Source organism: Pangasianodon hypophthalmus, chromosome 2, assembly GCF_027358585.1.
Source record: "Pangasianodon hypophthalmus isolate fPanHyp1 chromosome 2, fPanHyp1.pri, whole genome shotgun sequence".
Taxonomy (NCBI): domain Eukaryota; kingdom Metazoa; phylum Chordata; class Actinopteri; order Siluriformes; family Pangasiidae; genus Pangasianodon; species Pangasianodon hypophthalmus.
This window is the reverse complement of record NC_069711.1, coordinates 5889308-5909095: the sequence shown is the minus strand read 5'-3', so window position 1 is coordinate 5909095 and position 19788 is coordinate 5889308. Positions and strand designations below refer to the sequence as shown.

The 19788-nt window shown below is 37.9% G+C and overlaps 1 protein-coding gene across 4 annotated transcripts in view; it reads right to left on the bottom strand.

The window, feature by feature from the left end:
• Nucleotides 1-335: 335 nt before the first annotated feature.
• The window catches only part of ripor3 (RIPOR family member 3), a 61440-nt gene continuing 41987 nt past the window's right edge, over nt 336-19788 (bottom strand). For 3 of the 4 annotated variants that reach the window (XM_034298497.2, XM_053231030.1, XM_053231033.1), the window contains 9 exons: nt 19610-19758; nt 18512-18680; nt 17167-17296; nt 7875-8036; nt 7622-7780; nt 4362-4564; nt 4149-4232; nt 3319-3409; nt 336-2230 (listed from right to left, as the gene is read on the bottom strand). In XM_034298497.2, the coding sequence (XP_034154388.1) occupies nt 2130-2230; nt 3319-3409; nt 4149-4232; nt 4362-4564; nt 7622-7780; nt 7875-8036; nt 17167-17296; nt 18512-18680; nt 19610-19758 (1248 nt within the window). In that variant the 3' untranslated portion in view covers nt 336-2129. Of the gene's footprint in view, nt 2231-3318; nt 3410-4148; nt 4233-4361; nt 4565-7621; nt 7781-7874; nt 8037-11230; nt 15303-17166; nt 17297-18511; nt 18681-19609; nt 19759-19788 lie in introns of those variants that run through there. The other variant, XM_053231036.1, reaches the window with a different exon arrangement.

Here is a 19788-nt window from a genome sequence, read left to right as displayed (position 1 = left end):
CTAGAAAGCAAACCAACAGTCTACATGAAGGTTGGGCTGCTCTGTCTGTACATAGCCATAAGCCATAAACAAATGGCTCAGCTGACAGAAGATTAAAGTCATGCTTATGAGGGAAAGGATGTGTAAAGACCAGTAGGGTTTTTTCAGAGGATGAAAGTTTTCTGTAATTTAGCTCCAGATTTTGGAATTTTCAAGGTGCCCTTACACTGTTAAGTAATTAAACCATATCGCATAAGCAAGAGCACAGTTATATTGAATATCAGCATGACAGTGATTCGGCCATAAGCATGCGGCTATAAACAAGAAATTAATATAGAGTAATTTCTTTTTCTCTAAATTTTTTTTTTTTTTTGCATAGACATGACTCAAAATAACTTTTACTTTTCTATCTCTGAGAAAGTTTTTTTTTTTTTTTTTTTTGCCATTTACTAATCATTTCAGCTCTCCGAGCTTTTTTTTTTATGAAGTTTTGTGGGCATCATGGCCAAATTCAAATAAGCTGTGCCATGCATGTGCCTGGTAATTTACAGGTAATTGACATTCATCAACATATATGTGAGTACTAAGAAAATCAGCATGACATACAGAACCATTTCTATTTTAATCCTGGTTAATGATATGACCTCTTCTGTGTGTGCCTTGTACACTGTGATGGGAAACATACCTGCTGTATCAAGCACGTGTGTACAAATGTACATCTAAAACCACTCAAATCAAGCTACTAGACTGTATGCTGGATTACGGGGTTAATAAAAAAATACACCATATAGTAGCCAATAGCATATGTCTAGCGTGGCAGCCTCTTGACCTAATTTTGTTTGAGGCTATGTTGTCCTGCCCCACCAAAATCTATGGTCACAAGCCACTGCTGTTTGCCACAACTTGATTCCATAGATAAAGGCAAAAAATCTGCTTCCTTACTTACTACTTTTTCATTTTTTGAAAGCCCTTTTGACCTTTGACACATATTTCTAAATTAATCCCAAGGATTTAATTGTGACTTAATACAAATGTGTTTTTAATCATGAGTAACACACGTTTGAAGTTTGCAGCTTGCTGAAATGAAAAATATTGCTCTGTTCTGTTTGCAGCAGTGTATTTTTGGATTTTTGGTGCCGGTCACAGTGTCCAGGAACGATTAAGTTTGCCAAAAGTATTCTGTAATTCTGGTCATATGGTAATTACTACTGCTGAGAAAAAACACTGGGCTATATAAGAATGACACCTTCAAGTAAAATTAATATTTAATTCATGTTTTTTTTGCAAACAGTCAACATTTAAATAAATAAAATAGTCAACAGGCCTATGAATGCAACAAACAACACAGAACAAGAAAACTTTCTGATAACAAAAATTATTACTTTATGACACAACTGCTAATAACATTTTATTTATCTTCGTTTTAACTAGATTTAATGTATTTAAAGAAGCACCCAAACATGACTTGGTAAGAGGAAATTTTAATTTTGGACTACAATAGCGTGTATCCTGTATGACTGGGTGACAGGAATTTTTTATTCTGCAATTGAATAACATGTCTGGATTTTCTGTGCATGTCAGCAGAAAGGAGTTTGCTGGAAAACAGCGCTTCCACAGCAGTGGCTAAATGAATTAGAGGCTAGTAGTAGGTAGTAATACAACCACCAGTGGCAGTGCACTTAGAAAAACAGTGACTTTTTTCCTTCAGCATATTGAATAAAACAGTACTCAATCCTAACATATATATATATCTACATATATTTTTTTTTTTTTTAACCAGACACTGTGTCTGTATATGGTTGGTTTTTAACACATTAGTTACAATTATTGGCACTATGTTTTATTGTGAAAATATAGATCATGCTTTTTATAATATTTCGAATGGTTTTATACAAAAATGGACTGAATAAAATAAGACTCAAAGGCACTATTAAGCAGTGCCCTTTGTATGACTACAGTCCATTTTGAGTTACTTCAATACTGAATATTTTTGCATGCAAAGTCTAGCTTTTGGTCTCTTTTCTGTAACTGCTACTGTGTGGGATATTACTGGAGTTTTTTACTTTTTATTTTATTTTTTTCCATAATTGCTTACACTTCTTGATGTCTTCTGATCAGCAGCAAAAGACTTAGCCAAATTTATGCAATCACTAGAAGACTGTGATTTCTGTTTTTAAATTTTTGTAAATTTCCTCTTGTAACTCAGCGCAGATCTGGTCCATTCTCTGGAAGGCTTTGTGGCCTTTTTTCCCTGTAATAAAATTGCAGTATAGTTAATATTAAATATAATAACAAATTTGTTGTTCTGTGGTTGCTAATGTCAACCTCTTTTCATTTGATAAATGTTTATTTAAACTCTTTCCTACAATTCGTGTCTCTTTTAATTAACCAAGGATAAATTTTCCAAAATTTTAAAAATTTTTAATTTTAAAAAAATATTAAATATAGTATAAAAATATAGTAATATTTTAATATAGAAGTATTATAGTATTATACACTCATTGAGCATTTAATTAGGAACACGGGCATCTCTTTGCTCTCAAAACAGCCTCAGTTCTTCGTGGCATGGATTCCACAAGATGTTGGAAACATTCCTTTGAAACTCCGGTCCATGTTGACATGATTGCATCCTGCAATTCCTGCAGATTTTTCAGGTGCACTTTCATGATGCGAATGTGCCCTCCTACCACATCCTAAAGGTGTTCCATTGGTTCTATTGGACAGAAGTGGAACCCGAAGTGGTTTTCTGCTGTTGCAGCCCATCCACCTCAAGGTTCGTTGTGTTGTCATTCTGCCGATCACTAGATGTTTTTTTCTTTATTGCATCATTCCAAGTAAACTTTAGAGACTGTTGTACATGAAAATCCCAGGAGATCAGTAGTTATAGAAATACTCAAATCATGCCACGGGCAAAATTACTGAGATCACATTTTTTCCCCATTCTGATGGTTGATGTGAACATTACCCAAAACTTCTGGCCAGTATCTGCATTATTCATTCATTATGCATTGCACTGCTGCCATGCAGTTGACTGATTAGATAACCGAGTAGGTGTGCTGGTGTTCCTAATAAAGTGTTTGGTGAGTGTAGATAAAATGGCACAATCTTGTGCCTTAAAAATAAATTTAAATTAAAATGGAAAAAATTCATTAATGACTGCATCATTCTGTATAATACTATTTAGAGATACATTAATGCTCTGCCCTAATATCTACAATTCAGTTAGCGTTCTTAGTAGAGGGTCTCAATCAGAATGCATAGAATGCTGTATATCAGTATAGTTTGTAATTCTTCTTAAATAATAATAGGTGTACTTGTTGCATCAGGTTAAAAGGTTACCAAATGAAAGAATGGTCTCTCTGGCTGCGTTCCTTAACTCTTCATCTGTGGAGTGCCACAGCTCAGCCACCTGCTCAGCACTTTCAAGGGCCTAGGACATAGATCACAAATTTTAATCTTTACTCCTCTCAATCTCAGCCTTAATCTAAGCTTTTTATGAACCATTATTTGTAGGTGGATCATCTCAGTCATTAATAAATGACAAAGTAAATTAGCAGGACTATAACCTTAGCAGACCACTCCCAACAGGATAGACATATTTCATAACAAGATAAAGGTGATCAGTCAGAATAAGTTTGTACTGATTTGCAGTGATTCTTCTCTATAACAGGACAAGTGGAGTTTTCATCATCTGTGCAAGAAAAGAGCATTTGAAGTTGTTGGCAGTGCTAATCACTTTGGATAAGCCTGTGCCCATGATAGCCTCAGATTCCTGTTCTTGGCTGACAGGAGTGGAACCCAGTGTGGTCTACTGCTGTTGTACTCATGTTTTGTGCATGCTGAGATGCTTTACTGCTCACCACAGTTGTAAAGTGTGATTTTATGAGTTCTGAAGCTCTTGACCTGTATCTGCACAATTTTATGCACTGTGCTGCTGCCACATGACTGGCTGAATGGATAACTGCATAATTGAGCAGGTGTACAGGTGTTCTTGTTAAAGTGAATGGTGAGTGCAGTTTCTAGATATTTGCAATAGATTATGTAGTCACTGCTGTTGTCAAATGACAATTCAGTTCATCCATTCAGATCAGACGGCTTTATCTTTTTAGTATTTTTAATAACCTATTAAACATTTTGGCACTGACTTCAGTGAAAATGAAAATGGTTACCTTTAAGCATTTCAGTGCTAAACAAGCCTGCTGCTGCACTTGAATGTCATTGTCTTTCAACAGCCATGTATAATGAACCAGGGCCTGTCAAGGTCAACAGATCAAATGCAGCATGTCTGTATTTTTAGTGAAATAATTAGATTTATATTTTTACCTTGAAATATAAACAAATTTGGAACATACATAAGATGTGGTGGGTTGCTTATTCCATACCTTTAACCTGAAGGACTTATAGCCTGAGGCCCTACAGAGGCAGGAGGTTGCTGAAACTGCAACCTTGTGACTATCATCTGTAAGTAACTTGGCTAGGAGCTGGAGGGTTTGTCCCATTGGTTGCAGTTCTGAGATCCTCCTTCCCTTCAGCTTCTTGAGAACACTCCTCCTCTTTGGGGTCTGTAGGCATGATACTAAATACACTAAAACAGATAAACAGAGGAGAAAAAAACTTCAGTTTTTGCACAATTTATTTTGTTATAGACTTGAATTAAAATGGATTAAATTTACTTTTTTGGCCATCACACTGCACACAATAACCCATAGCCAAGCAAAGAATTTTTTGCAAATTTATTAAAAATCAAAACTATAATTTCTCATTTAGGTAAATATTAGGACTCTTTATTCAGTACTTTTTAGAAACACCTTTGGCAGTATTACAGCTTCAAGTCTTTTTCAGTAAGCCTCTACAAGCTTTGTACACCTGAATTTGGGCAGATTCTTCATTCTTCCTGGCACAGACTCCTAAAGCACAATCAGATTGGATGGGGAGTGTCTGTGAACTGCCATTTTCAGGTCTCTGAGGGGTGCTGGGGGTGTTGTGGGTAGAACATTTTCCACTAATGGGCCTGGGGTGAGTGGTTTAAGGCAGGACACTTGGAAGGACGGTGCTAAGCAGCAATGATGAGGTAATTCCAGTTTGTAAGTCATGTCATTCATATGCTGCAGGATCTTGTAGGGGCCTATGATATGTTGTGTGAATTTCTTACAACCTTGTAGGACCCAGATGTCCTTGGTAGACAGCCATACGTGATCAGGGGATTCATAACTTGGAGTCTCTCCACGGTGTTGGTCAGCAAACTCTTTGTAAGTTTATGCCACTTGTTCAAGTCTTTGATGAGTTCTCTCCCAAACTCATTCACTATGTGTAAATCATTCATCTATCAGTAGTGAGTCAGTGGTGTTTGTATTCCAAAGTAACAAGGGCAGTTGATAACCCAGTACACACAGGAAGGGTGTTAGTTCGGTTGCGGAGTGACATAGTGAGTTCTTCACGTACTTAGCCCAAGATAAGGAGGGAGGGGAGCGCTGCAGTGATGAGGCTGAGATTATGAATGAATTGCTTGTAGAAATTCACAAAGCCAAGGAATTTTTGAAGCTCATTAACAGTTTTGGATGTGGGCCATTCTCAGACAGCATTTACCTTATTGACTTCCATGAGGACTCCCTTGGCACTAATAACATAGTCCTGAAACGAACTCTTGGTTTGGTGCAACTCGCATTTTTCACCTTATACATACAACTGGTTTTGGAGCAGCCACCTCAGTACCTGTTTGGTGTGGTCTGTGTGAGCTTCTAACAGTGGGGAATAGATCAGGATATTGTCAATATAGGCAATTAAGAATTCCCTGGCATGTCATGGAGAACATCATTGATAAGGCATTGGAACACTGCTGGAGTGCAAGAGAGGCCCTAAGCATTATGCAATTCCTGAAGTGGCCAGAGGTAGTGCTAAAGGCCCGTCGTCCATTCATACAATGAATCTTGTCTGATGCAAATGAGGTTGTATGTGCTCCACAGGTATGGTGAATACACAGGCTTCTCTGAGTTGCTCTAGAGCTTTTGGGATAAGTGGCAGTGGATAATGATATTTGATTGTGATTTGGTTGAGACCTCTGTAGTCAATGCACTGTCGGAGTCTGCCCCCTTTCTTTTCTAAAAAGAAAAATCCTGCAGATGTGGTTGATATGGCAGGATCTTGTAGAGGCCTATGAAGCATTGTATGAGTTTCGTACAACCTTGTGAGACCCGGATGTCCTTGGTAGACAGCCATCCACAATCAAGTCAGGCAACAGGCAAACAGTAAACACTAAGACAGGTGGAATCTCAAAACCAAAAATTATAGCAAAACAGTCCAGACCAAGATACCAGGATAGAGTCTGAGGCTGCCATGTCTGTAGGTAGTGATGTGTGTTGGGAACTGGAGTTCCTGGCAGTCATGTTTGTAGGCTGTGAGGCAGTTTGGGATATGTAGTTAGACCGATTCTGGCATGAACATAACAAACTGTAACTTTTTTACGGCGAAAATAATATAAAGAATGAAGTAGAAGTATCCAAATCCAATCATGTTTCTTTATATTTAAACATGTACAGCTAAAAAAATCTTTTTTTGGAATCCAATCCTGGTCTTTTCCCTTGGTCCTTGGTTACAGTATTCTATTTATCGGACTGGTGCCATCTTATAGTTCTATGATTCTTATTTTAACATGTTTGTTTTTTATATTTCTTATAAGCTAGTCAGGAGAAATGGTCTTTGTAAGTCTTTGGAACGGATATTTAATTCTGCAAATGTTTAGTTGTGTTCTGGGTAATCAATCTTTGACACATTGTCATTTCCCATGACTTCCTTCACTGTACTGCCATCTTTCTTAGAAACTACTTTAGTACTTTTAATATGATTTCTAGAAATATTCTTTAGAAATAGAAATATTATTGTGCAAATCATTATTATTATAATTATTATTATTGTGCAAATATTATTGTGCAAATCATTATTAAAGTTCAATTGTGGTTTTATGCCAATTTCTGTAATAATCTAATATAGAAATGACTGGAGTAGCCACTGGTGTGCCCTGTTGGGTCTGTGCCACTTGCAGTTGTCAGAACCCCTTGTTGCTTTTTTTCGTGTTCATAAAAATAATATTAGCCAAATTCAGAGTAAATTGGCATATTACAGACTTATCAGAGTTTTCACTAACCTATCAAATTTTCCCAGCTTAGTGTGTAGTACCAATGGTCAGCTTGTTTGTATTGATGAGCAAATCTCATTGTTTATTCCCATTGTACAGCACAAAAGGTGCACAGATTATTTTAGACTTAGACCTGATTACAATATTCCAATGTGCTAGTAATTTGCTATATGCATACACTGTAGCAGTTATTTCAAAATAATTTTACATTATACTAACAATGAATCTCAATCAAACAATGTGAATCTAACAAATGAAGTCAAATTTTCTTGTCACACTTTGCTAAACAGGTTGTTGATGTTGTTTAGGCAGTTAACATTAGCATTACCAATAGCATAACGCTAGTACTTAAGGTTTGGACCTCAATGAAAGTTTAATTTGGTTGTTCAACACATTATTTTCTGATTTAGTTCTGGCATATCTTGTTTCTCCAAAGGCACATCAAAATTTATAGTTCTGCCTAGATTATCTGTAGAAACAATTTGCTGTTGAGCAACATTGTGCACTTACCTTCTCTGGACATGTGAGAGATATGCTCTCCAAAGTTGGTGACCTTCCAGTGGCTGAGGTAGACATGTAACTGAAACAAAGTCACCAGATCTGTTGTGCACGCTGCTAGTGGGACCATCATAGAGCAGGACTGCACCTGCTGCAACAACTGAGCAAAGACTGGGAGAAAGATGTTGGAGAATGAATTCTAAATTAATTCTATAGAATAGAATAGAATAGAATAGAATAGAATAGAATAGAATAGAATAGAAACCTGTATCCGCCTGGCCTGGCAACTTAGCTTTCACTTTGTGAATGAACCGCCTGCGTAGCATCCTGAGAAAAGATTTAGCAGTGCAACAAAATGCTGGGGTACTTCCACAGCACTCGTCCCACAACATCATAACATTTCTCAGCTTTGGTGCCCCAGACCACACTAAAGGAAAATCAGGTCATAAAAAACAAGACTGAATGTTTTAATTATTTCTTTTAAAAGCAATTATGAAACTAAATTCTGATATCTCTTGGAGCTTAAACTTAATAGAATATTATGACCAAATAAAAGCTTGTCATTTCATTGTTATTTCTAATCATGTTGGTATGTATACAATTTCAAATAAGATATAACACTTTCATGCAAGCATGCCACCATGTTTCATCATCTATTACTTAAACAACAAAGGTAATCCATACCGGTAAATTAGAGTGGTTGATCTATAATAGCTAACACTGATCTTAATGATAGTTGATATGTGGCATTCTTGGCTAGGGGTGAAAAAAGTACAGAGAAACTGTACTTAAGTGAAACTATGGGTTCTGTGTCAAACAAATTAAAAGAGGAATGAAAGCAAAATTCTACTTCAGTGAAAGAAAAAAAATGATCTACATTTAAACATTTTTAACTGATGAAACGAGCTGAAAAGAGCACAGGTTCATCAGGCCAGTTCCTGTATGACTAGCTAGTCCACTAAGTCATAAGGAAAACAATCTGCTATGTCATGCAATACAATTTGAATTGCTGCTTAGGTAATGTGTAGTAACCCTGTTGAAGTGAATACTAAGGCACACTAGAAACTTTACTAATCGATTTTCCAAACTTAATGTTAATCGAACTCAATATAATACTTTATATTTCATGGTGAATTCAGTATTTTGTTTTTATGTGAAGTGCAATTACCTAAGTATTATCCAACCCCTTTTTTGCATACTGTATATATAATATTGGAATATTGGAACAGTTGGTTTCTAAATTTATGCTTTTGGTGCCCTCTTACAAGTCAATGAAAAAATATTGTTCAAAAATAGTTCAGTGGTTTGGTTCTACGCTAGCAACTGCATCATAAGGGGTTCAAGTCCCAAGACTGCAGAGCAAAAAAGGTATCTTATCAAGTGAAGATATTCTGAATAAAAGAAAAATAAATCTAATATTCCTCAATATGAGATTAATTATATTACAAATAAGACCATTAAGCCTATTTAGACATGTACTAATTTGAAAATTGAAACCATCTTATTCTATTGAAATAAGCAAAATTATCTGCCAATAGAATGACAATTTTAATAATGAAATTAATTTTAAAAAATCTAGAAATAGGCTTAATAATCTTATATTTGTTTAAAACCTGAACTAATCTAATGAAGGGAAGTATTAGTTGCCTATAGTTGTAGAATTTGCCTATATTCAAGATATTTTTCCTTGCTAAGATAATTTTTTTAGTGTGTACTTATGCCAGAACCTCAAGTGTTAACCCTTAACTGCTTACCCATATGCTTGGATTATGTTATCACAGTTGAATTATTAAATGTAGGTTTAAATCCCAAGAAGGTACAAAAATGAAATGAGATTAAATGCCAGACCTCATGTCTATTGTACTACAATGTATTATGGAAGTTTTACAAATACATACATACATATATATATATATATATATATATATATATATATATATATATATATATATATATATATATACAGTCAGGTCCATAAATATTGGGACAGTGACACAGTTTTGGTAATTTTGCCATTGTACACCACCACAGTGGATTTGAAATGAAGCAGTCAAGATGTGACTTAAGCGTAGACTTTCAGCTTTAATTCAAGGGGTTTAACAAAAATATTGCATTAACCGTTTAGGAATTACAGCCATTTTTTACAGAGTTCCTCCATTTTCACAGGCTCAAAAGTAATGGGACAAACTAATATAATCATAAATATTAGTATTATTTTTATTACTTGGAGGTAAATCCTTTGCAGTCAATGACTACCTGAAGTCTGGACCCCATGGACATCACCAAATGCTGAGTTTCCTCTCTTGAGATGATTTGCCAGGTCTTTACTGCAGCCATCTTCAGTTGCTGCTTGTTTGTGGGTCATTCTGCCTTCAGATTTGTCTTCAGTAAGTGAAAAGCAGCTCAGTTGGGTTGAGGTCAGGTGACTGACTCGGCCATTTAAGAACATTTAATTTCCAAGCTCTTGGGCTGCTTTCACAGTATGTTTTGGGTTGTTATCCATCTGTACTGTGAAGTGCTGTCCTATCAGTTTTGCAGCATTTGACTGAATCTGAGCAGAAAGTATAGCTCTGTACACTTCAGAATTCATCCTGCTACTTCTATCAACAGTCACATTATCAATAAACCCCAGTGACCCAGTTCCATTGGCAGCCAAACATGCCCATGCCATAACACTGCCTCCACATGTTTGACGGATGATGTGGTATGCTTTGGATCATGAGCCCTTCCTTTCCTTCTCCATACTTTTCTCTTCCCATCATTCTGGTACAAGTTAATCTTGCATCAGAACTGGTCAGGCTTTTTTTAGAGGTTTTTTAGCAAAGTCTAATCTGGCCTTTGTGTTCTTGAGTGTTACCAGAGGTTTGCATCTTGAGGTAAACCGTCTGTATTTACATTTATGAAGGTGGCTCTTGATTGTAGACTTTGACAATGATAGGCCTACCTCCTCCAGAGTGTTCCTGACTTGGCTAGATGTTGTGAAGGGGTTGTTCTTCAATAAGAAAAGAATTCTGCAATCATCCACTTTAGTTGTTTTCTGTGGTCTCCCAGGCCTTTTGGTGTTGCTGAGCTCGCCAGTGCATTCCTTCTTTTTAAGAATGAAACAAATTGTTGATTTGGCCCTCCTAAAGTTTCTGCTATCTCTCTGATATGTCTGTTTTGGTTTTTCAGCCTGATGATGGCCTCCTTCACTTGCATCAACACCTCTTTGGACGGCATATTGAGAGTTCCCATGAACAGCTACCAAATGCAAATTCAACACTTGGAATCACCTCCAGACCTTTTATCTCCTTAATTTATCATGATATAAGGAGGAAGCAGGCCACAGCTGGCCATGAAACTGCTTATCAGTCAATTGTCCCATTACTTTTGAGCCTGTGAAAATGGAGGAACTCTGTAAAAAATGGCTGTAAATCCTAAACGGCTAATGCAGTATTTTTCTTGAAGCCATTGAATTAAAGCTGAAAGTCTACACTTTAGTCACATCTTGATTGCTTCATTTCAAATCCATTGTGGTGGTGTACAGAGGCAAAATTACCAAAACTGTGTCACTGTCCCAATATTTATGGACCTGACTGTATATATATATATATATATATATATATACACATACATACACACACACCTCAGGTGAAGTGAATAACATTGATTATCTCGTTACAATGGCGCCTGTCAAGTGGTGGGATATATTATGCAGAAAGTGAACAGAAGTTGATGTGTTGAAAGCAAACGGGCAAGCATAAGGATCTGAGTGACTTTGACAAGGACCAAATTGTTATGGCTAGATGACTGAATCAGAGCATCTCCAAAACAGCAGGTCTGGAGGGGTGTTCCTGGTATGCAGTGGTTAGTACCTACCAAAAGTGGTCCAAAGAAGGACAACCTGTGAACTGGTGACAGGGTCATGGGCACCCAAGGCTCATTGATGTGCATGGGGAGCGAAGCCTAGCCCGTCTGGCTATGATAGAAAGGTGTCAGAGCACAGAATGCGGTATATGGGGCTTCATAGCCACAGACCGGTCAGAGTGCCCATGCTGACCCCTGTCCACCGCTGAAAGTGCCTACAATGGGCATGTGAGCATCAGAATTGGACCATGGAGCAATGGAAGAAGGTGGCCTGGTCTGATGAATCATGTTTTCTTTTACATCATTTGGACGGCCAGGTGCGTGTGCGTTGCTTACCTGGGGAAGAGATGGCACCAGGATGCACTATGGGAAGAAGGCAAGCCGACGGAGGCAGTGTGATGCTTTGGACGATGTTTTGCTGGGAAACCTTGGGTCCTGACATTCATGTGGATGTTACTTTGACACATACAGTACCACCTACCTAAACATTGTTGCAGACCAAGTAAACTCCTTCATTGTAATGGTATTCCCTAATTTGCAGTGACCTCTTTCAGTAGGATAATGTGCCCTGCCACACTGCGAAAATTGCTCAGGAATGGTTTGAGGAACATGACAAAGAGCTCAAGGTCTTGACTTGGCCTCCAAATTCCCCGGATCTCAATCCGATTGAGCATGTGTGGGATGTGCTGGACAAACAAGTCTGATCCATGGAAGCCCCACCTCGCAACTTATAGGGCAAAGAGGATCTGCTGCTAATGTCTTGGTGCCAGATACTACAGCACACCTTCAGGAGTCTTGTGCAGTCCCTGCCTTGATGTCTCAGAGCTGTTTTGGTGGCACAAGGGGGGCCTACACAAAATTAGGCAGGTGGTTTTAATGTTATGGCTGATCGGTGTATGTTTATGTCTAATGAGCATGGGTATTTAAGTTCTGTCTCTGGGAGCACTCTTTGTCTTGCATTTGTTAAGCTCACATCATTTACGTAGTTCTTGTTGTTCTTGTTCATGTACCTTGTGTGTGTTTTGTATTGCACTGATTAAACCATATCAGCACTTGCATCCACATCCAACTCCAATCCTGACAGAAGACCCACTTTGGATGCAGAAGACATGCTTCGGTGTATGTTGGTCCAGAACAAACAAATCCAGGAGAATCAGAGGCAGTTCGACCGGATCAAGGCCCTTCCGGACCAGCTCTAGTCTGGGCTCCCCCAAATAATTTTTTGGGGGGAAGCTATAACCTATGTTGAAACTGAAACTGTACAGTTTAAGACTGGAAGAAAACCACTTGACTTTTTTCTAATCTTCAGCAGTCCAGTTTGGATGAGCCTGTGCCCAGGATAGCCTCAGATCCCTGTTCTTGGCTGAAAGGGGTGGAACCCAGTTGTAGCCCATCCACCACAAGTTTCAATGTTTTGTGCATGCTGAGATGCTTTTCTGCTCACCACGGCGGTAAAGAGTTACTATATCCTTCCTGGTAGTTTGAACCAATCTGGCCATTTTCCTCTGACCTCTCTTATCAACAAGGCATTTCCACCCACAGAACTGTTGCTCACTCAATGTTTTTTGTTTTTCACACCATTCTGTGTAGACTATTGTGTGTGAAAATCCCAGTAGATCAGCAGTTTATGAAATACTCAAACCAGCCCATCTGGCACCAACAACCATGCCACAGTTAAAGTCACAGTGACCACACTGTTTCTTCATTCTGATGTTTGATGTGAGCATTAACTGAAGCTCTTGACCTGTATCTTCATGATTTTATGTATTGTGCTACTGCCACATGATTGGCTGATTGGATAACTGCATAAATAAGCAGGTGTATAGGTGTTCCTATTAACACCTTATACACCGAACAGCCATAACATTAAAACCACCTGCATAATATTGTGTAGGTCCCCCTTGTGCCACTAAAACAGCTCTTACCTGTTGAGGCATAATAATAATAATAATAATAATAATAATAAAAAACTTTATTTTATATACTGCCTTTAAATGTAGCTTCTCAAGGTGCTTTACATAAAAAACACAATCATGTGTAAATCATAAAAAAAAACCCATCAAACATCAATTAATTCTGCAGGCAAGTAAAAGCTAACCTAAAAGAAAGTATAAGATAATATTTAAAAATACCTAATGTCTGTGCATGTCTGATATCAGCAGGAAGTGAATTCTATAGTTTAGGTGCATTAAAAGAGAAAGCCCTATCACCCATGGAGTGTAAATGAGTCTGAGGGACAACTGAAAGACCAGACTGAGAAGAGTGGAGGTTATGTTAAGAGCTCAGTCAAATACTGGGGAGCCAGTCCATGCAGAGCTTTATATGTAACATGAGAATTTTAAAATCAACTTGAAACCTGACGGGAAGCCAATGTAAGGATTCCAAACTAGGAGTAATATGATCTCTTGTCATTGCCCATTCAGGATTCTAGCTGCTGAGCTTTGAACATATTGTAATTTGTTTAGTGTGGATTTATTTACTCCAGCAACAAGTTCATTACAGTAATCGATGCAGGCGAATACAAATGCAATATTTCCTAGATGAAAAAATGACAGTAAATGACAGTTTTGACAGTATTCTGCACTTGTGGATAGAAAGTCAAGCCTGCATCAAATATAACTCCTAGATTTTTCAATCTTGTTTGAAAGTGCAAAACTGAACCATCACCCAATAGAGATGAAGGACACACTTCAGAGAGCTGTTGAGGAGAGCCAAGAAGCAAGACTTCAGTCTTATTACTGTTCAGACATTAATTACGAGACATCCATGATTTTATCTCAGAGATACAGGTTAATAAGAAGGGATTTGCCACATTTTGACCCTTTTTTGAGTGGATATAAATTTGTGTGTCATCTGCATAAAAACGGTAAGTTAAACCAAGGAATTTTAAGAGCTGACCAAGCAGAAAAATATAAAGGATAAAAAGTAAAGGGGCTAGAATTGAACCTTGGGGGACACCAGAGCAAACAGGTCTAAGACCTAAAACCGCCCATGGAGACAAACTGCTTACGAGCAATGAGATAGGATCTAAACCAGCTTAAGGCAGTCTCGGTGACACCAAATACAGTTTCAAATCTTGAAAGTAAAAGATTATGATCAACAATATCAAAAGCAGTGCTGAGATCAAGCAGAATAAGAATAAAAAGAGAGCCAGAATCTGAAGCTTTTAACATATCATTAGTGACTTTAACCAGAGCGGCTTCTGTACTATGAAACTTATGAAAACCAGACTGAAAAGGCTCAAAAAGATTGATAACAGTAAGGTGTTTACATAATTGAGAAGCAACGACACGCTCCAGGATTAGATAGGACTAAAATTATTCAAATTGTCCAAATCCGTATTGCTGATTTTTTGGGACTGGTGTAACAGGTATAATTTTAAATGCTGCTGGCACAATAGCAGTACACAAGGAATCATTTATTATGCTAAGAACAACCAGGCATAAGGAATCAAAACAAGCTAGTAAGAATAGGGTCATTAGTGGTAACCTTCATACATGACAACTCTTTACTAAGTAAAATCGAGTGAACTCAAACGTAAAATTTAATCATAAACAGAGCTCAAACATAACAGAAATCATAAACGTAGCACCAATATAAAACAAGCATGCATCTCTCTCTCACCAGAAGCATCACTACCTGGTTCGGAGGCACCACGGCCAAGGAACGGAATGTACTGTCCAGAGTGGTGAGGGCAGCGGAGAAGACCATCAGGACTTCTCTCCCCTGCATCATATACATCTACAACCAGCGATGCAAGGTCAAGGCCAGGAGGATTGTAAAAGACTTTCACCACCCCGGAAACAGAATCTTCTCAGTGCTCCCATCAGGGAAGCGCTACCGGTTCCTGAGGACGAACACAGAGAGACTCAGAAGGAGTTTCTACCCTCAGGCAATCCGGCTATTGAATGAGGACACTTGAGAAGTCTGCATATTACTCTACCTCACACACAGACACACATACACAAACAGCTGCACTATGGATAAACAAAAACTCTTGCACTCTTGCACTATGAGACAATTTTTTGCACAATACATTCCTCTAAAACCTGCTAAGCATTGCTCCTGCTAAACATATTTTTACATATAACGTCTATATGTCTACTAGATTCTATTTTATTTTATTTTATATTTTTCTATTTTATTTCATTATATTCTGCTCTTATTATATTGTTTTATTATGTATCAATTAACTTAACAAACTTCAACAAACAGGAAAGGAGGAGGCGGGAACCGAGTGAACGCAAGCGTAAAGTTTAATCACAAAGAGAAGTCAAACATAAAAGAAATCACAAACGTAACACCAATATAAAACATGTGTGCATCTCTCTATCTCTCTCAGGCATCTCCAGCCACTCCTTTATTACTCTTACCCACTGATTAGACAACTCGGTGCCAGGCATGCATCCTCACAGCCTGGACCCTCCCTACTCCTTGTCACACACCAGTTTAACCAAACTCGAAGGCCCTGGAGACAAAGAAGTCTCCAGGCGGGGCAGCAATGACAAGTTATTAAGATCAACACCAGCAGAAGACAATCTTTCAGTTTTACATTGAAACAGATGCTTGATCGGATTGAGATCTGGGGAATTTGGAGGCCAAGTCAACACCTTGAGCTCTTTGTTATGTTCTGCAAACCATTCCTGAACAATTTTTGAAGTGTGGCAGAGAACATTATCCTGCTGAAAGAGACCACTGCAAATACCGTTGCCATGAAGGGGTGTACTTGGTCTGCAACAATGTTTAGCTAGGTGGTATGTGTCAAAGTAACATCCACATGAATGCCAGGACCCAAGATTTCCCAGCAGAACATTGCCCAAAGCATCACACTGCCACCGTCAGCTTGCCTTCTTCCTGTAGTCCATCCTGGTGCCATCTCTTCCCCAGGTAAGTGACGCACATGCACACGGCCGTCCATATGATGTGAAAGAAAACGTGATTCATCAGAACAGGCCACCTTCTTTCATTGCTCCATGGTCCAGTTCTGATTCTCACGTGCCCATTTTAGGTGCCTTCGACGGCGGACAGGGGTCAGCATGGGCACTGTGACCGGTTTCCGGCTACACAGCCCCATATGCAGCAAGCTGGTTAGGTGTGTTCTGACACCTTTCTTTCATAGCCAGCATTAACTTTTGCAGCAATTTGTGCTACAGTAGCTTTTCTGTGGAATTGGGCCAGATGAGCTAGCCTTTGCTCTCCACATGCATCAATGACCCTTGGGCACCCATGACCCTGTGGCCAGTTCACTGGTTGTAGGTACTAACCACTGCATACCAGGAACACCCCACGAGCCCTGCCATTTTGGAGATGCTTTAACCCAGTCGTCTAGCCATCAAAATTTGGCCCTTGTCAAAGTCACTCAGATCCTTATGCTCGTTCATTTTTCCTGTTTCCGACACATCAACTTTGAGAACTGACTCTTGTCTAATATATCCTACCCCTTGCCAGGTGCCATAGGTGAGATAATGTTAATTATCTCAAATAAACAAATGAGTAAGTTATGGCTGATTGGTGTATATATCCACAGGATGCTGCCATTTTTATGTTTAATGTTATTTGATTAAACATTAATCTATTGTTTATTGATTACTGCATTTTAGTTAAAAGCAGCAAAACCAGCAAGGTGTAGAACACAGAATTTCCAATGTAAAACATTTACAATTATTCCAAGCAAATAGATCCGTTTCACCACTATTCATTTAGACACTTACTTTCTGTTGCTGAGATATCGTGAGTCTTCCTCTGTGCAAAAGTGGTGATTTTTTCAAGCACTTCAGTTTGATGTGATAGTTCTTCCAGGATATACTGTTGCATGTACTCCAAATTAGATACCTTCAGTGCCTGTAAGATAATGCAATATGACTAACACTGGATAATATTTCAACATAAAGTAACTCAAAGCAGCTTGTTATAATAATATTGTTCACTCTAAATTTATCATCTATTTTACATTTTATTTTTTTTATCTGACAATCAAGTGCTGACAGTTAATTGTGAACAAATTAATGCAACCATGAAATGCTTCATTAACAAATTAGTAGCTATGTTTTTGTTTATTCTATGTGCTCTCAATATGTGCTCTCAACAAATATGCCCACCATTTGAGGGATAAGCTAACAAAGGATTCATCTTCATCTGCTACACATATAGCTCTCTTTAAGTTAGAAATGTTCATATTTTAATTCATAATTCAGTCCTCAAGACAAGCAATGTCTCCAGTTAAGATTCTGCCTTCACTGTCCAAATAAATACTTGTTGTGGAGACAAGTATTAATTAGAATTAATTAATTAGTCATATTTATTTAATATTGGCCTCAAATACAGTATTTCATAGTTTTAAAGGCCAAAACATAAATTTCAGTGTGGCATATTGTCGTAACATCAAACTGGCTGACAGTGGCTCTGGACTGCTCTTCACTTGAGTCAATTCATTCTGAATACAGTCCACTCAATGTTGCAAAGATTGTATGTGGCAGGTGGGGGTGTGGTTTAGCGGGAGTCTGGGGACTGTGGGAGAATGAGCATATTAACCTAGCATACCTGTCGCTCATCTGGCAATACTTATTTAACATGGTTGGTCTGTCTGTCTCTGTCTGTCTGTCTGTCTGTCTCTCTCTCTCTCTCTCTCTCTCTCTCTGTGAGCAGGGTTGAGTTGTGTGTGAGAGAGCTGAGGTGAGGTTTTTTAATACTGTGATGGACGAAAATAAAGAGCTCACCATTCACCTCACCCTGAGTCCTATGGATTCTTGAGTTGCGTTCTGCCACAGTGTAATAATTAAAAGTCTGTATGAAAATGTATTTTGCGTGGACAAATGTATGCAAGAAGTACTTATATGCATCCAGCTAGGATATAATGTACAATATTAATATAACGTAATAAAGGTAGACCTGTTGTATTCACAACGGCTTTAATGACAAAAACGTAACACGTATATGGCACTTTTCTGTAATGTCAGGAACTAACTCAAATACTAACAGATTGTCAGCAGTTGGATGTCACAGATATTGGTTTCATGTATATTAATATGGACTGACAGGCATATTATGCTTTCTTACTCGCAGTAGTGCAATACAGATGTTGAGGTGGATCTCCAAGGCTTGATCGAGAGTGTACTCTCCAGTGCTGAGTGGACTTCTGTCCTCATTGTCTGTTCTTTTTGCCATGTGCCCTGTTTGTTGCTGCTCTAATGATAGTACTGTATCTGTCACAGTGTTCCCTTTGAACCTGAAATAAAACCAGACTGAAACAATCAGTATGGTATAACTACTGCAGCAGCAACATTTACAAAGTGCTCTCTAGATACAGTATACATATTTCAACACGTTTCTATAAGATGATGATAAACGCCAGTCCAGAGTATACACTTAAACATTCTGTCCTGATTGTATACAAAGATATAATTTAATTTAAATATTAAAATAAAATAATTTAATTTTGACTAATACATACATAAACATACATTCTGTTAATAAAGGTACCAATAATGTAAATGGTTGGCAATCAGTGTCATATGGAATACTTTTTAATTGTTTATACTTTGATATTCCCCCACATTTTTTAACAAAATCCATGACTTCCATGGCTTCAAACCAAATTTCCACAATTGTATTTTTTGCTTTTTTGGAAAGGAAGAAAATCTGGCAAATTATGCTTATGAGACGTTTTGAATTCATTCAACTGTCATGCATATTTTGTTTTATCGAATGTCACTTTTGTCCTCTAATGGATGATAACACAGTTGAGACTAATTAATACATTTTCCAAAGTTTCCAAAATCTGATACATAAAACATATATACAACACATGACATACAGTATATATAACATTATATCAGCCTGCAGTCTACTCTATATTGCATAACTCAGAATACCCAGAGATCTTGGTTTGTTATTTATTGAAAAGTTGCAAACATGCTCAATACTGCACAATACTGTGTACTTCTATGGCACCTCTATGGTACTCCAACAGAGGGAGTCTTTGTACCATGTTTTTCTGGCCAATAACAAATTCTTAAATTCATTTACCTTGTAATCCTTGTATGTCCTCCAGTTTATGTATATGTCTGTGATTATTGATCAGTTGCAGATGCCATTTTCTTCATTAAGTGAACGACCAACTCAATTCTATTATTAGTAACTAAGCTCTAGTCCTACCTAGTGTCCATGAACCTGCTGCTACTCATGTAGGAGTTGTTGTCTTCTGTGTTGAAGTCAATGGACAGAAAGTCAAAACTGCCCAGCACTTCCTCTTCTTCTACATCTAGTGCCTCACTAGAGGAGGTCTGAAGAATGTAGACGTCCCTCTAAAAACCAAAGTAGAGTAAATGGGACAC